This window comes from Dermacentor silvarum, chromosome 1 (genome assembly GCF_013339745.2).
Source record: "Dermacentor silvarum isolate Dsil-2018 chromosome 1, BIME_Dsil_1.4, whole genome shotgun sequence".
NCBI classification, from domain to species: domain Eukaryota; kingdom Metazoa; phylum Arthropoda; class Arachnida; order Ixodida; family Ixodidae; genus Dermacentor; species Dermacentor silvarum.
This window is the reverse complement of record NC_051154.1, coordinates 407,257,080-407,281,326: the sequence shown is the minus strand read 5'-3', so window position 1 is coordinate 407,281,326 and position 24,247 is coordinate 407,257,080. Positions and strand designations below refer to the sequence as shown.

At 48.4% G+C, this 24,247-nt stretch overlaps 1 protein-coding gene and 1 long non-coding RNA gene across 2 annotated transcripts in view; one reads left to right on the top strand and one right to left on the bottom strand.

Annotated features, from left to right (window-relative positions):
* Window positions 1–23,242, top strand: part of LOC125942533 (uncharacterized) — a 35,982-nt gene extending 12,740 nt beyond the window's left edge. The window contains exons 2-4 of the mRNA XM_049660718.1: window positions 21,982–22,141; window positions 22,891–23,127; window positions 23,167–23,242. Coding sequence (XP_049516675.1) covers window positions 21,982–22,141; window positions 22,891–23,127; window positions 23,167–23,225 — 456 coding nt within the window. The 3' untranslated portion in view covers window positions 23,226–23,242. The remainder of the gene's footprint in view (window positions 1–21,981; window positions 22,142–22,890; window positions 23,128–23,166) is intronic.
* Window positions 650–16,610, bottom strand: LOC125942536 (uncharacterized). Its single transcript, XR_007465191.1, has 3 exons — window positions 16,461–16,610; window positions 15,229–15,338; window positions 650–745 (listed from the first exon to the last, which is right to left on the bottom strand). It is a non-coding gene; the product is annotated as an uncharacterized LOC125942536 (long non-coding RNA).
* Window positions 23,243–24,247: the final 1,005 nt, after the last annotated feature.

Genomic DNA, 24,247 nt, shown 5'->3' with positions numbered 1-24,247 from the left:
TAGATGCTACATTGGCTAAACAAGCCAAATGTATAAATGACAGGCTGCGTAACCACGCAAACTTGATGTGTGGGTCAGTTGACATTAGTATTGCACTACTCTCAGTGCAATGTGCACCCATATTTAAAAACCACTTGATTGTGGCAAAATATAAGGACCAGAGTGCTTCAGAGATATGTGAATCTTTCCTTATTCAAATGACGGGGAACCAGTGTGTTAGCTCCCTATCAATAGAATTATTAGACATTGAGACTGCTTATCATGAATGTAAAACAATTCGCGCTAGCCATGCCATGCGCCCTTTTTGTATTTGTGTGAGCAACATGCATTCAGATTGATCTATTCCACCCCTTTCGTCCTTGGCACCATATCGCTGTGCGAGTAAAAACTGGACTTTTTCTTAGTGAAAGAGTGTTAGTTTAACACACAAACTAGCTCCATGGCAGTTTGTAATAAAGGAGTATAAGCATCCTCTGAAAACATGCCCATAAAGAACAGTGGTAAAAGAGCTCTTTAAAAAAAAGAACATGAGTGTATCTGTCATAAAGGCCAACTCTTGTGTCTTTTACTTGACATATTTTTCAATACCAATATTGAGGTGCAAGCTCACCATAGTATATACCTTGCAAATGAAGCAAATCACAGTAGTGCTTGACTGTCGTGGGAACAACTCGGATGTGAAGATTGGCACCAATTCGCAGCATAGCATGTTCTGCTTACACTTCATCACCAGGCCGAGCCATACCTATAGCAGCATTAAAACAAGTGAGCTTAGTGCCATAAAAGAAACAATATAGAAAGTGACACTGTGAACAAAGCAACCTTCATTAGGCATAAACGGTAACAAAATGTAGACATTGTACCCATAGCTAACTTGACTTTGAGCAACATAGCATGCACAGTAAGAAAGATCTGATGTATGAGCCATCTACTTGAAGAAGATTACTCGAAAGCCCCTTTTTGCCGCCCCCCCCTCATGCACGGATGGCTGTCTGGCTGAGTAAACTTGGTTTATCCCAGATATAGTGTAAGCAAACGTTGTCACTTGGGGGGGCCAATCCTAATATTATTGCAGAACATGTATTCTTACAATGATGTTAATTTTTTTGTAACGCTGGCCATCCTGCAGACCCTGCAACATTATAGCATCGATAAGGCTAATCGCATTACCCGATAAGGCTAACCAATAAGTGTCCCAAGAAGCATAACTCCGGATTTCTACTGGGAAGCATTCACTACATTTTGACAAATATGCTTCTATAGCTTCAACTCTACTTTCATCAACATAGTACAAGCTTCAAGCATCTGCACAAACTTAATGCAAAAGGGTGCCATTAGGAATACCACAATAGTTTCCTACCAATTCAGTCTTTAAAATAAACACTAGCAAGTTCTTTACTATGCCTAGAACAAATGAAGCTGTTCTGGAATTGAATAAGCCTTTTCCATACATGCGAAAATCACCACCACTATGACTTGCTTATGGGCATTTTGTAGACAAAAAACACCAAGCACAAGAGTTGAAGCTTGGGCAAGTCGGTAACTTCATTTTGGTGGTGCTCACAATGAACACATGTGAGGGAAATAAGCGACAGACAGAGAGTGAAAGCGTGCTGTGCTCTATCGCTCTCTGTCTGACTGTGACTTCCTTGGTATGCGTGCACTGTGGATGTTCCTTATCTCTTTAGTATGTGTGCACAGTGAATATCATTGAAAGGAACATAGAGATGAGATAATGCTAGAATAAATACAATGAACAAGAAACGTGCTTTCTGATGCAGCACATCCTTATGCGACACAATTTTCTGGCAACATCCTAAGCCTGCTATTGCACTGAAAATGGCTTATTCGAGCTGCTGTACAAGACAAGTTTGCTTTTACAGAATACTGATGACATTTGTTCAATTATTTCGACAAACTTGTGGTTATGCAGTAATGTGAAAAGGTGGCATCAATAAAGCCACCTTAGTTCTTGTGTAAAAAATTTAAATTACATTATGGGGTTTTACATGCCAGAACCAGTCTGATCATGAAGCACGCCGTAGTGAGGGACTCCGGAATAATTTGGACCACCAGGGGTTCTTTAACGTGCGCCTAAATCCAAGTACACAGGTGTTTTCGCATTTCACCCCATTGAAAAGGCAGCCGCCATGGTCACGATTTCATCCCGAGACCTCGTGCTTAGAAGCTCAACACCATAGCCACTAAGCAACCATGGCAGGTATGCAAAAAAAGAAAGCATACAGTCAACTCCAGAGATCAGGCTAGGTATAAATAAGCAACAGTCAACAAGCTGAACCTTTGCATGATTGCTTTGCATAATGGTTGAGGTAAAAACAATTGCCGAAACATTCCAGATGCACTCAACACGATTTGGAGAAGACAGCATATGAGAGTTAAAAATGTTGAAAGGGAAATGTTTAGAGTAGTGCTTTGCTGCTGCAATGGTTTTTGTCAGTGCGCCAGTGAGCACAGTACGACTGAGGCAGCTGCTGAAAATAATAGATCCTCTTTATGGCTTTTTAGGGACTGATTTGCATGGTTTGTTGCATGCCTCAGGAATTTGCTTATTTATTTATAAACATACCTCATAGGCTCCAGTGGGAGTATTGCGTGAGGTGGGGGACGACGACGAAGTGCCTGTTTGATAGAACGCTTCTATCTCTGTTCCTTGCATTTTGATCAAGTTTTCCACGTTTTTCGGGGACGCTGCTCCCTGCCTCGTGGCAACGGACGCGGAGCCTTCCACAGGCCCGCCCTGCCTGAGGTCTGCTATGGCAAGCTCCCCGGGGAATCAACGCGCCTGGTCCAGCACCAGCGAGGTCATCAGCGAGGCTCGCTGCCTTGTGGCTATGGACGCGGAGTCAACTGCGGTGACACCCGGCCAAAGGTCAACCATGGCGAGCTCGTCGAGGAAACGAGGTTCCTGGTCTACCACCAGTGAGGACACCGTACTGTACTCGGTCGCCGGCGACGACTCGTCGGATGACAGCTTTGAGTCTGTGATGAGCAGGAAAGCCAAAAGAAGGTTTCTCAAGGTGTCTTCACCAGCGAGGACATTAACAATAAAGACAAAAATTGAACGCTGGCCGCACTCAGTCCTCTTCGTACCCGAGGACTCCTCCGTCAGCCTCCGAACGCTTAACAGGAAAGCTCTCTCCATGTTCCTCGAGGGGGTGGCACCGAATGACATAAGGGAAGTTCGAATAAACACGCGAAAGAATATTCTCGCTGTGGACGCGACAAATTGTAGCGCGTTGGACAAGCTTCGGAAAATAACCGATTTGGGAGGCATCAAAGTCCGACCGCGTGTACCATTGGACGACTCCAGCATGGCGGGCGTCATTTACGAGATTGATTTGGCCATAGCGAACTCGGATCTGCCAATCCTCATCAAACCAGTGACCGAAGGAGTTATCATCACACATGTGCTCCGCCTTGGCAACTCCCGCTGCGTGAAGTTGATATTCAAGGGCGATTCCATTCCTTCGCATGTCAAGGTTGGCCACTTCCGACATGCTGTTCGCCCATTCGTGCCCAAGCCACTTCAGTGCCATAACTGTATGAAGATCGGCCATGTCAAGGGCGTCTGTACAAAGAGTACGGTTTGTCCACGCTGCGCTGAGTCGCACACTGTGGACGCTTGCCGCGCAACACATTTAAAGTGCAATAACTGCGATGGATCCCATGATGCCTCATCCAAAGAGTGCCCGAAAATCCGGAGAGAAATTGCCGTGCTTAAACAAATGGTCCGAGACAGCTCATCCCATAGGGAAGCTGCTGAGACTGTACGACGCCGGCGTAATCGTCGACGCAAGCGTACAAGACGTGGTGTTAATCATACGCAGGACGCACCCAACCCACTACCTTCGAGTGCAAGTAAACATACAAGCACGAAGAGGATTGAGCCTGACAAATCTAAAGCCGGGGAAGACTGGCCTGCGCTTCCGCGCACACAGCCTGCCAAGGAGCCTCCCCGCCTGATGTCTACTTCCACGCACACTTCGGTGGATGAAGTACCAAGGGTTGACCGACAGATCATACCGATGCTGTGGTCCCTAATGAATGTCATTAAAGAGCTACTGACAAGTATTGCAACCCCAGCCGCTCGAAGTGGCCTGCAAGTGCTGGACGCGCTGAGCCCAGTCCTAGCAGCCCTCGAGTAGAACCATGGATGGCAATCACCAATCGTTCCGCCAAGAGGTCAAAGAGGCATCTATTATCCAGTGGAACGCCAGAGGACTTAGATGTCGGATGCCTGATTTTCGTCAGTTTGTACATTCTAACCGTTTCCCAATCATCGCAATCTGTGAACCGAAATTATCAAACCCAATCCGTCTATCCGGCTACGAATCAATCATGTCCTCAACTTGCAGCGAAAGCAGCAAGGTCGTTGTGTTTATTCGTCGGGAGCTTACCTACGTCGTTCAGCAAGTGCCACCTCATGATGAGAATCAGTATGTTTGCCTGACTGTTAAGAAGAAAAAGGTAGCCTTTACACTGGTGGGTACCTACTTATCCCCTTCAACCCGGTTTGATAGCAAGAGACTTGAAGACATCTTGACAGCAACCCCTGGTCCATGGATTATCACAGGAGACTTTAACGCCCACCATCCTATCTGGGGAAGCTCTAAAATTAACGCAACCGGCCGACGATTGGCTTCATTCGCATCTGACCATGGACTGTCCCTTCTTAATGATGGGAGCCCTACCTTTTTACGAGGCTCATCATACAGCAGTTGCTTAGACTTGGCTTTTGTGTCACGTCGCTTGGCTACTCGTGTAAAGTGGTTTTTAGACATTGAGACACATGGGAGTGATCATATCCCCAGTTACCTTAAGATCAAGGGTTTGGCCAGCTGCCATTCGCCAAACACAATCCGGCGAATTGACTGGTCTACATTCGAAACCAGCATGGAAGAAGCTTGTCGCAACGGTCTCCCTTCTGGCCTTCAGCATGCTATCAAGGAGGCAATACAGAATGCGATGTGCACGCTGAAATGCAATCCAAGGTTCTCCGAATCCGACGTGGAGTTAGAGCGACTCCGTGCGATTCGTCGGCGGGCCGAGCGAAGATACCGACGCACTAAGTCCATCCATGATCTCAGAATAGCCAGACGCACGCAAAAGAAAATCCAGCGCCGAATGGCCAAACTGGAATCTCAACGGTGGGCAAAATTTTGTGAATCCCTAGACCCCCGAAAATCTCTTTCTCACATATGGAGAACCGTGCGAGGCCTACGTACGTCTCCCGAACAACGCGTGCCATTCAAAGCCTTGGCACTTTTCCAACGTCGAGAGGACATCGAGGTAGCGGAAGATTTCTGCAGAAATATTGCAGGTCAATCAACCTACACAGGCCCCCTTGGTACGGATAGCATTGAGCCGCATACACGGGACTCACGCATGGACTTGCCTTTCACCACCGAGGAGCTTGATGCGGCTCTTGCTTTGTGTAATCGGCCGTCGTCTCCTGGACCAGATGGCATATCGTACCGCATCTTGTGCCACCTGGGTGAGCGAGCGCGAAATGCCTTGCTGTATATTGTCACGTAGTAGTGACGCTGAAGAAAACAGTCGTAAAACTGTGTACGACGAAACTGGTTGTTTATTGGGCGAACCTGTGCCCACAAAATCAAGGTACACTCAAAGCACAACGATAGCGGCGAACACAGTCGGCGATCGTCGGAAATCTGATCAGCGGCGAAACGCGTCGGCTTTTATACCTGAGTCATCGAAGGTTCTAGATTAATCCCTGATGCCCGCGTGTCTTCTAGAAAGTTCTAGACAATTCGCCTCAGTCATGCAATCAGATAACAGAAGCGTCGGTGAAAACAGGCAATGGAAAGAAGCATCGATAACGTTCTAGAAACTTCCGATACAGGCGCGTCCTGCGCCGGGCGATAACGTTTAAGATTTGTTAGCCGGTGGAAAGCGGGCGCCGGTGAAAGATAAACATGTATACGTGTCAATACCCTCCCCTTAAAAAGCATCGTCCCGATGCTACAAACAAATGTGAAAGCGTAAACAAAACCACGCGTAATAAAGAGAAAAAAAATAAAGTAACAAAGTACCTAAGTTCGTCAGCGGGCGTAGAAAGGCTTAAGACGCACCACATGGATGACTTCGGGTCGTGCGCGGCGCCGCTGTGATTGCGAAATGCCGTCTGGCACGACCTCATAGTCCAGTGCACCAATACGTCGGATGATCTTATATGGTCCGAAATAGCGACGTAAGAGTTTCTCGCTAAGTCCTCGTCGGCGTATCGGAGTCCAGACCCAAACACGGTCTCCGGGCTGGTACTCGACGTAGCGTCGTCGAAGATTGTAGTGTCGGCTGTCGGTTCTCTGCTGGTTCTTGATGCGCAGGCGGGCGAGCTGTCGACCTTCTTCGGCACGCTGCAAATAGGTGGCAACGTCGGGATTTTCTTCGTGGGCGACATCCGGTAGCATGGCGTCAAGCGTCGTTGCCGGTTTCCTTCCGTAGACCAGGTTGAACGGCGCCATGTGCGTCGTTTCTTGCATGGCCGTGTTGTATGCGAAGGTCACGTACGGAAGGATGGCATCCCACGTCTTGTGTTCGACGTCGACGTACATTGCCAGCATGTCGGCGATGGTCTTATTTAGGCGCTCGGTGAGGCCATTCGTCTGCGGGTGGTAGGCGGTGGTCCGGCGATGGCTTGTCTGGCTGTAGCGTAGGATGGCTTGAGTTAGTTCAGCCGTGAAGGCCGTACCTCTGTCGGTGATGAGGACTTCCGGGGCACCGTGACGCAGGAGGATGTTCTCAACGAAGAATCGGGCTACCTCGTCGGCACTGCCTTTGGGCAAGGCTTTTGTTTCGGCGTAGCGGGTGAGGTAGTCCGTAGCTACGATGATCCATTTATTCCCGGACGTCGACGTCGGAAAAGGCCCCAGTAAGTCCATCCCGATCTCCTGGAACGGTCGGCGAGGTGGCTCGATCGGCTGTAGAAGCCCGGCTGGCCTTGTCGGCGGTGTTTTGCGTCGCTGACAGTCTCGGCATGTCCTTACGTAATTGGCGACGTCAGCAGAGAGGCGAGGCCAATAGTATTTTTCTTGTATCCTCGCGAGAGTGCGGGAAAAACCGAGATGTCCAGCCGTTGGGTCGTCATGGAGAGCTTGCAGAACCTCTGGACGCAATGCTGAGGGTACCACGAGGAGGTAGTTGGCTCGGAGAGGCGAGAAGTTCTTCTTTAGGAGAATGTCGTTTTGCAAGAAGAACGACGCCAATCCTCGCCTGAACGCCTTCGGCACAATGACGGTCTTGCCTTCCAGGTAGTCTACAAGGCTCCTTAGTTCCGGGTCGGCTCGCTGTTGTTCGGCGAATTCGTCGGCACTGATGGGTCCCAAGAAAGTGTCGTCATCCTGGTCGTCTTGTGGCGGCGGTTCGACGGGGGCGCGAGACAAACAATCGGCGTCAGTGTGCTTTCGCCCGGATTTGTAAACGACGGTGATGTCGAACGCTTGAAGTCTCAGGCTCCATCGTGCGAGGCGACCTGAAGGATCCTTCAAGTTAGCTAGCCAACACAAGGCGTGGTGGTCGCTTACAACTTTAAAGGGCCTGCCATAGATGTAGGGGCGAAACTTTGATGTAGCCCAGATGATGGCGAGGCACTCCTTTTCTGTTGTGGAATAATTTGCTTCCGCCTTCGATAGCGACCGGCTAGCGTAACTTACAACCCTTTCTAGTCCGTTAGTCCTCTGCACAAGCACGGCGCCGAGTCCTACGCTGCTTGCGTCGGTGTGGACTTCGGTATCGGCATTTTCGTAGAAATGCGCAAGTATTGGCGGCGATTGCAGGCGTCGCTTCAGTTCTTCAAATGCTTCGACTTGCGGCGTCTCCCACTTGAACTCGACGTCGGCCTTCGTGAGATACGTCAGTGGCTCAGCGATCCGTGAAAAATTCTTGACGAAGCGCCTGTAATAGGCGCACAGTCCAAGAAATCTACGCACTGCCTTCTTGTCAGCGGGCGGCGGAAAGTTGGAGATGGCCGCAGTTTTCTGAGGGTAGGGGCGCACTCCTGACTTGGTGATGACGTGGCCCAAAAACAAGAGCTCCTCATATGCGAAGCGGCACTTTTCTGGCTTCAACGTGAGTCCGGAGGTCTTGATTGCTTGAAGAACTGTTTCAAGGCGCCGGAGGTGTTCCTCGAAGCTTGAGGCAAACACAACGACGTCGTCCAAATAGACGAGGCAAGTCTGCCACTTCAAGCCTGCCAGTACTGTATCCATGACACGTTGGAAAGTGGCAGGCGCCGAGCAAAGACCAAACGGCATGACCTTGAACTCGAACAGTCCGTCTGGTGTTATAAACGCAGTCTTCTCCCGGTCCCTCTCGTCGACTTCGATTTGCCAGTAGCCGGTTTTGAGGTCCATCGACGAAAAGTACTTTGCGTTGTAGAGTCGATCCAAGGCGTCGTCAATCCGTGGGAGGGGGTATACGTCCTTCTTCGTGATTTTGTTGAGGCGACGATAATCGACGCAGAAACGTAGGGTTCCATCCTTCTTCTTCACTAACACCACGGGGGACGCCCACGGACTCTTGGACGGCTGGATGATGTCATCGCGTAGCATTTCGTCGACTTGTTGCCTTATGGTCTCGCGTTCGCGCGCCGAAACTCGGTACGGGCTCTGACGGAGTGGCGGGACATTTTCGTCGGTTATGATGCGGTGCTTGGCGACAGGGGTTTGTCGTCGAACGTTTGACGACGACGAGAAGCAGTCCTCGTATTGCAGGAGCAGAGCCTTTAGTTGTTCTTTCTTGTGCCTGGGAAGGTTGTGATTGACGTCGAAAGTTGGTTCAGGTACAATAGTCGTCGTTGCAGGTGCACTGGAATCCGTGAAGGCGAACGCACTGCTGGCTTGTACTATTTCGTCGATGTAGGCGACCGTGGTGCCTTTGTTAATGTGCTTGTATTCGGGGCTGAAGTTCGTGAGCATCACCCTTGCTTTCCCTGCACGTAGCTCAGCTATGCCTCTAGCGACGCAAATTTCACGGTCGAGCAGTAAGTGATGATCGCCCTCGATGACGCCCTCCATGTCTGCAGGCACTTCGGTACCGACGGAAATCATTACGCTGGAGCGAGGCGGAACGGTGACTTGTTCTTCAAGCACATTCAAGGCATGGTAACTTATGCTTGTATCCGGTGGTATCGCGTTGTGCGTTGAAAGCGTTATCGACTTGGACCTTAAGTCGATGACTGCACCGTGTTGATTTAGAAAGTCCATGCCTAGGATGACATCCCTGGAGCAGTGCTGCAGGATTACGAAGCTCGCCGGGTAAGTGCAGTTGTTTACCGTGACTCGCGCTGTGCAGATTCCAGTCGGCGTTATTAGGTGGCCTCCCGCTGTCCGGATATCGGGTCCTTGCCAGGCTGTTTTCACCTTCTTCAACTTGGCGGCGAACGGGCCACTGAAGACGGAATAGTCGGCTCCAGTGTCGACGAGAGCGGTGACGTTATGGCCATCGATGAGCACGTCTAGATCGGTAGACCGGCGTCTGGCGTTGCGGTTAATTCGTGGCGTCGGATCACGGCTGCGTCGGCTTGCTCTGCTGCTGCTACGTCGCGTCGGAAGGTCTTCTTTCGGCGGCGAAGTGCTGTCAAGGCTGTTGCTAGGCGGCGTGCTGATATCTCGTCGTGATGAATCGCGAATCGTCGTCGTCGGCGGCGTCGGAGGATCTTCGGCATTGCATCGTACAGCAACCGCACCTCCATCGGTTGCTGCCTTTAGTTTCCCGGGTAAGGGCTGGGAGATCGGCCCCGGGTGGGACCGTTGTACTGACGGCGATGCGGCGAGATGTAGCGGCCTGGTGACGGCGAGCGTGAGGATCGTCGTGGTTGCCACTGGGCTCCGGCGAGGTAGTCGGCGATGTCGCGCGGTCGTTCACCTCGATCGGGACGCGGCGCGTTGACGGGGAACCCTCGTAGGCCCATTTCGCGGTATGGGCATCGGCGGTAGACATGGCCGGCTTCCCCGCAGTGATAGCAGAGCGGGCGGTGGTCGGGGGCGCGCCAAATGTCTGTCTTCCTCTGGTAGCTGCGCTGGGCGACGGGTGGGCGTGCTGGCGGCGGCGGCGGTGGACGATGGAACTGCGGCGTTACGGGGCCCTGGCGCGAGCGCGGAGGGGGGCCTTGACGACGGGCGACGGCGGCGTAGGTCAGCGCTTCCGGCTGGGGTTGCGGCGATTGTGGCTGCACATCGGGAACTCCAAGTGAGCGCTGAACTTCGTCTTTGACGACGTCGGCGATAGATGCCACGTGAGGCTGCGACCTGGGAAAGAGCTTATGCAGCTCCTCGCGAACGACCGCTCTGATGGTCTCGCGCAGGTCGTCGGCGCCTAGCGCTTGAGCGTCGGCGTAGTTGGTCAGGGCACGGCGGTTGTATTGCCTGACGCGCATTTCAAGCGTCTTCTCGATCGTTGTAGCCTCGGAAAGAAATTCGGCGACAGTCTTGGGCGGGTTGCGCATCAATCCGGCGAATAGTTGGTCTTTGACACCCCGCATCAAGAACCGAACTTTCTTTTCTTCAGACATGTCGGGGTCGGCGTGGCGGAAGAGGCGAGTCACCTCCTCCGTGAAGATCGCGATGTTCTCGTTCGGCAACTGCACTCTGGTTTCTAAGAGAACCTCTGCCCTCTCCTTTCGTACGACACTCGTGAAGGTCCTCACGAAGTTTTCACGAAAAAGGTCCCACGTAACCAGGGTGGTCTCTCTGTTCTCAAACCACGTCCGAGCAGCGTCATCCAACGAAAAATAGACATGGCGTAGCTTGTCTTCGTCGCTCCATTTGTTGAACGTCGCGGTCCGCTCGTATGTCTCCAGCCAGGTTTCAGGGTCTTCAGCCGATGATCCACGGAAGGTCGGGGGCTCCCGAGGTTGTTGCAGCAGGATGGGGGACGCTGGGGCTGCCATTGAGGTCGTTGACTTGGCCTTGATCGCTGTGGTCTTCTCGGGAAGAAGTCCGTACCCCGGCAGAAGTCCTTGCTGCCTACGGCTAGCTCGCTGGTCCTTGGTGACGTTGGTCTCGTCCTCCGGTTTCGGGCTTGGATCGCGGCTTTGCGGGGGCGTTCGCTGCATGAACGCACTAGCACCTCCACCAGATGTCACGTAGTAGTGACGCTGAAGAAAACAGTCGTAAAACTGTACGACGAAACTGGTTGTTTATTGGGCGAACCTGTGCCCACAAAATCAAGGTACACTCAAAGCACAACGATAGCGGCGAACACAGTCGGCGATCGTCGGAAATCTGATCAGCGGCGAAACGCGTCGGCTTTTATACCTGAGTCATCGAAGGTTCTAGATTAATCCCTGATGCCCGCGTGTCTTCTAGAAAGTTCTAGACAATTCGCCTCAGTCATGCAATCAGATAACAGAAGCGTCGGTGAAAACAGGCAATGGAAAGAAGCATCGATAACGTTCTAGAAACTTCCGATACAGGCGCGTCCTGCGCCGGGCGATAACGTTTAACATTTGTTAGCCGGTGGAAAGCGGGCGCCGGTGAAAGATAAACATGTATACGTGTCAATATATTCAATGAATCCTGGCAGGATGGAAACGTTCCTCAAGAATGGAAGACAAGCCGCCTGGTGCCACTGCTCAAACCTGGCAAGTCACCACTCGAGCTCGCGTCATACCGCCCAATCGCGCTGGCAAGTTGCGTAGGGAAGGTGATGGAACGCATGATCCTTGCCAGATTAGAGTGGTACCTGGAACGCTACCAAGTTTATCCAAATGCTATGGCCGGCTTTCGACGTCTCCGCTCCTCCATCGATAACGTCATCGATCTGGTCACTTACGTCCAACATCAAAAGAGATGTAAACGATTATCGGTTGCTATGTTTCTGGACGTAAAAGAAGCTTATGACAATGTTGCTCATGATGCCATACTTGATGCTCTGGAATCGGTTGGCCTTGGTGGCCGCGTGTACCGGTGGACCCGCAACTACTTACACATGAGGTCATTCTTTGTGCAGACCGAGTACGGTCCGACGTCTCTACACTGCACATACCGTGGTGTTCCTCAAGGTGGCGTCTTGAGTCCCACACTATTCAACCTTGTTCTTGTCGGTCTCGTGGAACGCATACCAAATGCTGTCCATATATCAATGTATGCCGATGACATCTGCGTGTGGACGTCAGGTGTAACACGTCCTCAGGTGCGCGCGAGACTTCAAAAATCTGCGACATCAATATCGGCGTATCTCAGCGAGCAAGGCCTCCAGATTTCACCTGAGAAATGTGCGCTGGTCGCGTTTACGCGGAAGTCAATGACGCCTTACGCCATATCCATCAATGGGCAAAACATCTGTTACACCAGGATGCATAGATTCTTAGGGGTGATCATTGATCGAGACCTCAACTGGAGTCCCCATGTGACCTACCTGAAGAAGCGCCTAATGGCCATTTCACACGTTTTCAAGTTTCTTGGAGGGAAAACGTGGGGAGCGTCAGTACACGCAATGTTACAACTATACAGGGCACTGTTTCTCGGATATCTGAGATACAGCTTACCTGTACTGAGCAATACCTGCAGAAGCAACATCCGCACAATGGAAAGTGCTCAGGCGCAGGCACTAAGGGTTTGTCTTGGATTGCCACGATGCACATCGACAACGGAAACAATTGCAATAGCTCAAGATTACCCAGTGACAACTCATATGACATTGGAAGTGCTCAGAGCACACATCAGGCACATTGCCCGCTCCCCTTTCCATCACCTCGCCACTCTGCCGAATGACCGACCCAATGCCTCCTTTTGCCAGGCGATATCGGCGTACCGTGACTGCCTCCCTCGAGATTATACGCCTGCCGAGAGACTGCTATCACCTCCTTGGTGTTTGGCTCGTCCGCAAGTTCGACTCTCGGTACCAGGGATTCGAACGAAAGCAGGACTCTCGTCCCCAGCTCTCAAGCAGCTATCTCTCCTCATGCTGCACGAGACATACAAGGACCATTTTCACATTTACACTGATGGCTCGACAACTCTTGACGGATCTACAGGGGCTGTAATCTTCCCCGCAAAAGCTGTGACCCTTCAGTTTCAAACTTCTCACCAGACAACGTCGACTGCGGCGGAGCTTGCTGCACTTCGCTGCGCACTTCACATAATTCACGAAGACTTACCACGAAGATGGAGCATATTTACAGATTCAAAGGCCGCCCTGCATTGTCTGCTATCCGCTCTACGTCGTGGACAACAAGACCAACTTGTGCTGGAAATAAGGCACCTTTGTCACCAACTGGCAGAAAAAGGACATGACATCACTTTTCAGTGGCTCCCAGGCCACTGCGGCATCATGGGCAACGAACAGGCCGATGAAGCTGCGAGGAGGGCTCACGAAAATGCTGTGAAGGAACCCATCCCGCTATCAAGAGCCGATGCAGTAACAAAGCTTCGCATAATCGCGCGTGATTCCACACGAGCCATGTGGAACACACCTGGTTTCCAACATACTCGACTGCACCGCCTGGACCCATCCCTCCGACTACGCATTCCATCTGGACTTCCTCGAATCGAGACAACTGCTCTCTGCCGACTGTGGCTTGGAGTATCCTTTACGAATGCTTTTGCTTGTCGCATCGGAATGGCCGACAGTGCTGCCTGTGATACTTGCGGCAGCGAGGAAACACTCCAACATATCCTGTGTCATTGTCCCCGCTACAGCTCCCAGAGACAGTGGCTCGTAACGGAGTTGGCACGCCTCGACGACCGGCCGCTTTCTGAGCAGACGATTTTAGAATGCCGACTGATACGGTCTTCACAGCAGAAGGCGACGAGGGCGCTACTGAAGTTCCTCCGGTCAAGCGACCTGTTTGAACGACTGTGACGCTCCTGAGTTCCTTTGTGTGTGTGTGTATGTGTTTTTTTTTCTTTTCTTTATCTCCCTCTCTAGGTGTGTGCATTTTTCTTTATCTTTCTGTCTCCCCTTACCCCTTCTCCAGTGTAGGGTAGCAAACTGGATATTTACCTTCCGGTTAACCTCCCTGCCTTTCGCATCTCATTTATCTCTCTCTCTCTTTTGCGTGAGGTGGTAGGAAAAAATTTCTGAACTAAAAAGGAGAACATTCAACAAAAGAACTCAAACAAAAGAAGAAAAAAACCTACTCTTTCACAATGTGGCTGCAAATCGGGCAGCTAGCTTATAAAAACAAAGCAATTAGAAACAGTTTCATACTGGTAGTGCTTTAGGAGACAGAATGTGAAATTCTGAGCTTCGAACACTTTAAGCCACCTTTTGTGGCCTTTTGGTCTGAGGTCCCGTTCTCCCTAGTATTATGGGAATCAATACCCCGCTCCCCCCCAAATTTTTTAAAAATGTAATACACAATTAGGTCAACTTACAGAACTATATTTAAGAACACAGAATTTGCGCATGCACACATGTTAGAAGAGAGAGAAACGGAAGTCTACAAGAATGCGCAATAACAAAGGTAAAATTAATCCGGAGCCCTCCACTACGGCGTGCCTCATAATCAGAACTGGTTTTGGCACGTAAACCCCAGAAAGAAGAAGAAGAACCAAAGCCCTGCTGCTTTTGTTGGGCAAATCATAGCAAGACATGAAAGGATATGCATGCCTCACAAGATGGTCCCTAAAAAAATTGCCACAATGCAGTCAGTAGGGAGCACATCATGCATTTCTACAATAACCTCCAATTACATTTAACTCAGAGGAGGCTACTTAAATGAATTGATTAAACTGAAGGTAGGCCAGATTCAAATTATGCGATTCAAGTAGACCGAAACTGCAAGTTATGAATATAGCATATTCATAGCAACAGTGCTGTACATTATGTCATACATGCCAACCTGTGAACTTTATATTTTGTAAAAATTCTGCAGACAAAAATTTTTTATTGGCAAGGTAGCACACATTTTTTTAAAGCTTCCTCTCAGCACCCACACTGTTGCATTGATACACACATAATTAACCATTATTTAACAGCACACAAAGCAGCAGCGAACTGAAACACCAGAACTGACAACACTGTTTTATATCACCAGAGCACTTTTGCAGTGTTCTTGCTGCTGCCGATTTAGCATGTTTAAGAAATTTATCTGAACACACTGGCCTAAAGCAAGTGCCCCCTCTGGTATGCTCGTTAGAGATCACGAAAAATACGAAAAATTCAGGAGAGTTGACCCCAGGTATGAATTATACCAACAAAACCTACAGCTTGTGTAAGTGGCAGGGACCATTTTGTACACACCTTGTCGCAGCATGCAGATCAGATGATTTGCCGTGCTGTTCCGGCTGCAGAAATGTCTTAGGTTCCTATGCGGTGTAGAGATGCCTCTGGTTCACGAAATCTTGACATCCCTAAACAATAAGAAATGTTCAATTTACTGTAATCCCTGCTGAAACTGCAAGCTTGCAAGTTAACAAGATCATGATACATTCTGAAAAGTCTCACACAACCAAACTACACGAAGCTGCATCTGGTTGTGCAAACATCTGATTGTTACACCACAAACGGTTATTGAACATGAAATGAAACTGCAGCAAACATAAATCTACTATCAAAAGCTTCACACAAATGCACATCTGTAGGAAGTGAAATGTGAATTGTACTACGAAGAAAATTCCTTAGCACATGAAAAGTGTTCCAAAATCGAATTTCTTTATGCGGTGGAACAAAGCATTGTCTCGAAGGACGATGCACTGGAAATTACCAAGAACAAACGCCCTATTTTTCAGCAGAAAAAAAAATTCGATGAAAAAGAAACACGGCTGTTGTAATCTCGGCTTCTCTGAAATAAACATTTACAAGCACACGAAAACACACAGGACACCCAACACAAGAAATACAGCCTGTCTGGCGACACTATATGTAGTAGAATTCGCATACAAGCTAAAATCTGGCCATGCGTCAGACACAACAATCTAGTACCATCTCGCGCAGCCGTTAGCTGACGTACAGCCTCCCGCATTTTTAACTATATTGCACCAGCATACTATGAAATGGGTGTGCGTCGTCCTGAGAATAGCAGCTTAGCAGATGACGCTTGCGCTGGAGAGTGCTTTATGCGCCTCTGCTTACTTTTGTCGGTCTCGCTAAGTATCACCGTTGAAGGCGCTAAAATGGCCCATGATCGACGCTCGCGCAATATAGTTACAAATGCGGAAGGCTGTACTTCTAGAAATACCTGTACAGAAATTACGTACACAAGCAGTAACTTTCCCTGCTTGATTTTTTTCTTTACCATTCAGGTCAAACAATCACCGCAGAAAGCAAATACATGATAAAGCTCCTGGCAACGTCCAATACGTTCCAGGACATTTTTTGTGAGACTGTTCACTAAATGTGCACTGCGACATGAACGAACATTCGAAAAACACATTTATCATTGTGGTCGCTTTACTAATCATCTCGTGATCCGTATAACAATTCACACTTCACGAAACATTGACTACAAAACTGCGCGCAAGCGCCGGACTTACCTTTCTAGGCGTAGTCGGCAAACGCTCCTTCATGTCAGGTCGCGGCGTCGACTGCACGACGATCCTTCCGACGTAAACACTGTTGAATTGCGGATGAACTACAGCACGTAATAGCTCAACAAATTCTTCCGTGCACTGTGATCCGATGCGATATTATCAGAGGCGGGAACAAAGAAAGCGCAAGCGGGCCATAACTACGATAATCGACATCGGCGAACCACGCGAAAGGTACTGAGAGCTACGTTACGCGGTCCCAGGGGTTAGGTGATCATCAAAGCACACAAGGGGCCCGACATTTTCTCTCGGCACAGCGTACACACGATTAAACATCCACATCGACCTGCCTCAATGCAGCGCGCACGCACAGCAACAGGCAGCAACAGCACGGTCATGCCCCTGGGGCAGTGGCAGCGCCTCCTGGGGGCACCGAAAGCGACCATGCTTTCGTGCTTTTGCCCACTTTCGGCCCTTTGGTGACCGCATGTATCGTGACGGCGTAGTATGTGGTAGTTTGTATGGGTGTTCTGTGGTAGTATTTCGATATTATGCGTCTTATACGGCGGGTTCCAGCCACGTTCCTTTCAATAGTGAAGACAGCAATCGCTACACTTGCGGGGCTGTGTGGCCGAGTGGTTACGACGCTTGCTTTGGGATCTGCGTTACGCGGGTTCAAATCCCGCTTATTTGTTTTTTTTTTCTTGTTATTTATTAACCTTTTCTTCCTTTTTTTTTCTCTGTGTTTGGCAGCGCCGTTGGTTGTGCCCCGGCGCCGACGCGAAGCGGCTGTCGTTGGGGTGTTGCGGAGCGCTCGCTCGTGTGTACCAATTTGAAATCGAATTTTGCCGTAAATCTGTTCAAGCATTAAATCGAGCATGACAGCTTCATGTAGACATTTTTGGTGCCAGTGGGACCAGTATGAGCCAGTTTAACTGGTTTAACTACCAAACGGGTCCCCTGTTTAGACCCATTTCTGTGTCGGAGATTCCTGTTGAAACCTGCCTGTGGGCCAAAAAGGCCCCTGTTTGGTGCCAGTGCCCAGTATGAACCTGTTTGTTCGCTAAACAGGGCCCCTGTTTAGACCTATTTCTGTGTGGGAGGGTCCCGTTTAAACCTATTTGCAAGCCAAACAGGACCCCGTTCAGACCTGTTTGTGTGTAAACGGGTCCTGTTTACACCTGTATGTTGCCAAACAGGACCCCGTTAAAACCCGTTTAAACCTGTATAACCCTGTTTGAATTTAAATAGGATTTTTTACTAGGGTACTCTGATTTTTCTGTGCTTTGTTTTATCTACCACTATTCTACATTATGAAAGAGAATTTATGCCCTTCATATTGGATAAGTGAAATACCCTATTTACTTATGTAATGGACACGCTCGCATAATGAACGCACCCCCCAACTTTCGTCGTCAAAATTTCAAAATTTTTTTTCTCCCGCGAAATAAACACACCCTGAACTTGCTGCCGTAAAGTAGGAGAGACACAGTACGATGCGGCGTCCGATATGGCATTCAGTGGGTACGATTGTATCAGACGCCGAATTGTACGTGTGTCTCCTACTTTTATTGCGGTAGCATCATATGGACACTCCAGGTGCATTTTTGAAGTCGGCGCCAATGATCGCGGCTTTATCCCGCGTTGGAGGGAAGAAAGCGGGTAAGAAACGCGCCGTATTTCGTCGTGTGCATGGCGCCGTTGGGAGGGGAGGGAGGCGGCACAGCAACTGCACATTGCACGGCCGGGCGTGCCCTGTCTTGAAAACGATCTGCGTCGGAGGCTGAGTCTAGGTGCGACGGCAGCTTATACTTTTGAGCGTACTCCGTTATCGCCGCTCAGTTTGCGTTGAAGTGATACATGGCATGAAGGTCACTTCGCTCGCTGTTGCTGCAGCGCTTCCTCACACCAGCATTTCGACTGTGAGTGTCCGCGGTCATCGAGTGTGATTGGTTCATGTTTGCCTGTGCGCGCTGACACCATGCTGGTTAAATTACTTTGGAAGTTTATACGGGCGATAGAACTACTAACCTTACTTTGTATAGCTCTCTGCGCATTTGCTATCGCAATCGATGGTTCGTCTTGCGGACGAAATTGCGGCTTTCTTTCAAACAAATCGGTCAAAACAAATCATTCAAAATTTTACCCTGCATAATAAACGCACCCCCCCCCAACTTGCGCATATTTTCAAAGGAAAAAAGTGCGTTCATTATGCGAGTAAATACGGTATTGTAATGGGGGTGCCCCATTTTCCATGCCAATGACAAGGGTTGGGAAAGTTGGTCAAATTGCGAAAAGCTTGAACCATTGCATTGAACATTCATGGCAAAAACAGATGCTGGCCATAGAGAGAACATGGCCCCCGTGAAGGGGAAATAGCATTGTTTAATGTTTTTTCACCTTGGTTGCCATCCGTTTTGTTTTTTGACAGGCTTTTTCCCACCCAGTTTAAACCCATAATGAATGTAATGCAGACCAAAATAGTGTTGTTGAAGGGGTTATATGCTCTGCCTTCCCCATGAAGCCTTGTTCACTGACATAGTCGTTGGCCATATGCCTGTTGTAGCTAAATGAAATCAATAATAGTCAGTGAACAAGTCTTCTGTGTAGAAGCCAAAACATCCTTTCGACAAGCAAGTCGAAGCAAGTGTCAAACCTTCCGATGTCTTACGTGGTTGCCTTCTGTGCCATGATGTTATGAGAGGGAGAAAGCTAAACGAAACCTGGCTGTAGAAAAACTAGTATAAATGAGGTATTTAGTGCACTCTGGGGTTTGCTAGTATATTTCTGGGGTTTTAGAGTCCGGAACCTTCACGTAAAGGGACAGACAACTACTCGGAACATGAATTGAGAAAACCGCTTGTGCAAAAATGACCTATCCTACTGGTTAAAATAAGCCATGTTTTTCTCAGTAAATGGGGATTTATATTTTTAATTCTTCCCCAAAAGTTGCGAAAAATGACCCTTGGCGCGCCACATGGCAAAAACATGAAGATGCATAAGTGGCCTGAAGAGGAGGGCAAACTGGAACAACTTGGTATTGATTCATGGTAAATAAGGAACAGCGCACTGAAAACGTAGACGAAGGGAGACTTGACACACCACAAGTGCTGACTTTCAACTGGAAAACTTATTGAATGAACGCGTTTATGAACACTTGAGCTGTGCATGCACTTGCAAGGCCGTGAACAATTCATGACATGCACTCGTGGTTAGATCAGGTGATACTAAACAAGAATGAATTAAAAGAAAAACATCACACTGCTCGGCTGTCAACGATTTGCGGGGTCTAAAAAGGAAATTTCTCTTTCTTGGAAGAGTATTGTAGGCTGACTAATGCAACCTGGTCCTGCTTTCTGTATTCTATAGGCCTCGCAAATTTCATGAGTCAATTGGTCTGTGTGGCGAAAAAGATTCTCGGTCTGAGAGAATTCTGCAGTGCACCCGAATTGCCAAAAGCGAGGCGCAAACAGTGCATTTTGGTGCTCCCTGAGGCGCACGTTTACACACCGCCCTGATTGTCCCACGTACACTCGGCCACAGGTGAGGGGGTTGCTGTACACGATTGCAGTGGCGCAAGGCACATGCATATTAGTGTGCCTTACAGGGCAGACTTTTTTTGCATTGGCACCTTTCTCCACACATTTTGTAACTGCTGTGCAGATGCTACCCACTTTCTGGCTGAAAAAAAAATTTATGCCATGCCACGATTTTTTTTGTTTCAACCTGTGCGAACGCTAGTGTCCATAGCATGCTTCAATTCTTGCACTAACTTTCCACAAGACAGCATGCTATTGGCGTCTTAAGGAAAGCTTGTGCGAAGAGTAAAGTTTGGAGAGTAAAGATGCGGCACCAAGAAGCAAGCCATTAACCATACATCCACTAGCGTTCGCACAGGTTGAAGGGGGGGGGGATCGTGGCATGGCATAGATTTGTTTTGTTCTTTTCAGCCAGAAAGAAAGTAGGTAGCGTCTGCCCTGTAAGGCACACTAACATGTGTGTTTGCCTTGCGCCACTGCAATCGTGTACAGGATCCCCCTCACCTGTGGCCGAGTGTACGTGGGACAATCGGGGCAGTGTGTAAACGTGGGCCTCAGGGAGCACCAAAATGCACTGTTTGCGCCTTGCATTTCGCAATGCATTGCCATGACTGAGGGTGCACTGCAGAATTCTCTCGGACCGAGATTCTTTTTCGTCTCACAGACCAATTGACGCATGAAATTTTCGAGGCCTATAGAATACAGAAAGCAGGACCAGGTTGCATTAGTCAGCCTGCAATAGTCTTCTTAGAAGAAATTTCCTTTTTAGACCACGCAAATCGTTGACAGCGGAGCAGCGCGATGGTTTTTATTTTTATTAATTCATTATTGTTTATTATCACCTGATCTAACCACGAGTGCATGTCATAAATTGTTCACTGCCTTCCAGGTGTATGTGCAGTTCAACTGTTCATGAACTCGTTCACTCAATAAACTTACCAGTTGAAAGTCCGCACTTGGGGTGTGTCTACGTCTCCCTACGCTTTCAGGATACTGTTCCTTATTTACCATGAATAAGAGGCCTATCACATGGCTTTCTATTATTGTATGGGTTTCATGGTATTATTGTTAGTATTGAAATGCCGTCCACATTTTTATGTTATTTTTTTACCTTACAATATCCTGATAAGCCTTCGTTTGTAGTGAAAGTGGCACTGCCTTTGTTTTTGATGAGTTGGCTTCGTAAGTCTATCGACAGAATAATGATAATGGGGGCCAGGCAGCCATGATGTAGGTGTGTATTTGGGGGAGAAACGCTGTACAAATGTAAGAAGGTCTGTACGACAATGCAAACTTATGTACCAGCTTTATATCTTCAAAAGTGGTTGAAAAGGGCAAAATGTAGGCAGTTAACTGCAGTTGCACTCACTCCTGTGAAGCAGAATGATAGGCTGCTTTCACAATTTGCGAAGCTGCAGGTGCAAACATTGCTGAGGGTTAACTTTTGATTACCACAAAACTACGTCTTTAAAAACTGGTTGTCAGTCGCTTTAACGCAAAATGTGAAGGTCTGAAAATATCATGTCGGTATGCCTTTAAGCTGTTTTGTGCCACACGTATGTAGATCTGGTTTTCCTGCACTCTAATGTCACATCCCCTGATTATGCATTGGGAATTTGCATGGGAGTAGAGTTGGTGCGCTTACAAGTGATAGTGAAAGCTTGGAGAGGTAGTTACTATGAAACATAGTTACTGTGCTAAGGGTTATGAAACACAAACATGAAATGCACAGAACCGACAAGACCTGATGCACTTCGTGTTTGTGTTTATTCCAGTAACGCTAAGGTGTTGTAGAGCACATTTACAATTAAAGGGCAATGCGTCACAAACCTCTTCCAGCAAAAATGTTTTGCTTTGCACTCAGCTAAAAATTCACTTCACTTGGCAATAAATTATATTCTGGTAGTATTGGGTAGATTTTTCAACTTGAAAACATTGCCGCATACAATGCTCATTTCCACATCTCTGGCAATTTTTGTCTTTTGCAGCGCAAGCACCTCCTGCAAATAGGAGGGAAGTCACTGCGCGAGGTGGCATCGTATGCCATGAAGGCTGTAATGGCGCACCCCGTCCAAGTGCTTTACAGCCTTCATAGCAGGAAGGGGAAGAGGGCATTCATCAATTTGAAGTTATGCCGGATAGTCACAGGTAAAGCTTCCTAAGTCATCCTTTTGCATTGTTGAAGTATTGTGTGTACAGCCGAACTCCTCTACAGCGAAATGGCTTGCATAACAAGAGGTTGTCCTTGCCAAAATCGTGTCTTTCATATAAATTGTCAACTTCTACAACGAAGAAATTTGGGCGTCCCTGTTGGCTGATTTCATTTTTTACAATGAAAGCCACATACTCAGTCACCACTGCCCTTGCAGAAATTGCGAAAGTGTGCTCTGCACTAGCACCAATGGCAGCTTAGGTGAATTGCTTGACGAGCATGCCGATGAATTGCATCACACCAGGCAGCTTACACGTTTAGCATCAGCGGATGAGACAGTTGAATATGTCTCGGTTAGTAAATACATGGTGTGATCATCACTGATGACGTTAATGCTATGTTAGGGTGAAAAAACAAGAATGTCAACGAAGGCAACAGGGATGTAGATCCTGTAAATGGATCAAGAATTTTCATGGCGGGGAAGGCGATAGCATTTAATTATCCGCAGCATTACTTTGCGTATCCTGCATTTCGCCGCTGAGCATGCTGTGAAATTCGGATTCAATAAGGTTGGCTGCGGTTGCAAATTCTGTCAGATAAACTGTGTGCTAAAGACTTAGCAACTTATTTCACTAAGTCTCTTGAAGGTTTTCTTTTGTTGAATGTGTTTGCCTGCTCTATTGTGGGTGATCTTTGCGGTGCATGCTGTATGTACGAATTGTGGTCTTTGCATGTTTGTGTGCAGATGTCATCTGTGCGAAAGGGGGGGGCGACCTGACACAAGCACAGGACTTCATTAAGTGGTTGCCAGGGTCTGTGGACAGCGGTGGTGGCAGGAAGAGGCGTTTCACAGAAACGTTTGCAGCAGAGCAGCCCGATGATCCCTCCCTTCAGAGCAGGAATCATTGCCTGCCCACTGCTGCCCTCTCCCTGCCCCACCCTTGCCCTCAGGTCCCTGGCAAGTCCACCGTCGGCCCCTCCTGTCCGGCTGCTACTGCCCCTGCTCCTTCCCCTGCTGCAGCCCCTGCTGCCCCTGCCCCTCCTCCTGCTGCTGCCCCTGGAGCTGAGCACCCCTACTGATGCCTGCATCAGTTCAAGAATTGTATTGTAAATAGTAAAATAGTACTGTAAATAGTATACTAAATAAATTATATTTTCGTTTACGCTTTGCGTGTGTCTGCAGGAAGTGTCCTTCCCGCACTTATTTCCATCACATTTTCTTCGCTACTAATTGTATAGGCAGTAAGCTAGCATACAAGCAACAGAATGGCTAAGTACAGGCTATGCTTGAAACACACTGGATGCAAAATGGCTGCGCACCGGATATTCTTGAAACTCATTGGGTACAAAACGGCTATGCACTGGGTATTCTTGAAACATGGATACAGAATGGCTGAGCACTGGGTATTCTTGAAACACGTTGGATACAGAATGGCTGAGCACTGGATGTTCTTGAAACATGTTGGATACAGAATGGCTGAGCACTGGACGTTCTTGAAAGACTGGATACAGGATGGCTGTGCACTGGCTCTATGCTTGAACTACATTGGATTCTACAACGGCAAACTGTACGGCCAATCTTGCTCGAACAGTGGGTGAACCTTGGATCGGGTTGCACTTTGCCATGATGCCAGGATTGGGCCAAAGTTCGTACCAATTTCTGCGAGCATTGGACCATGCTTGGCCCAGTGCTGTCGTGCTGCCTGGGTATATGTGTACAGTCTTGGTGGTAAAGTGTTGCCCGCTTCGCCTATGAGAGAATTTCACACTTATGGGCACTGCTAAAGGTTCATGTGTTAAATGTTTGACATCCTATAGAAATTTTCATGTTTCAGTATAAAAGCAATATTATAGTTGAATTGTTGCTTTTTGTGATATGCAATATACAGCTGAAGGTGATTAGCAGTGGTGAAACAGGTGTTCTATGAGGTGGTAAATTGTTTTCAACAGGGGGAGTTGTCTTTGCTAGGGCAACAACTGTTTTCCTTGGCAGCATTTATATAGTTCACTTTTCCCCACTCCATGGATATCTAGGAGAATAAGCAGGGTTGCATAGAGTAGGGTGAGGTAAGTTGAAATGCTCAACATGATGGTTTAGTTGG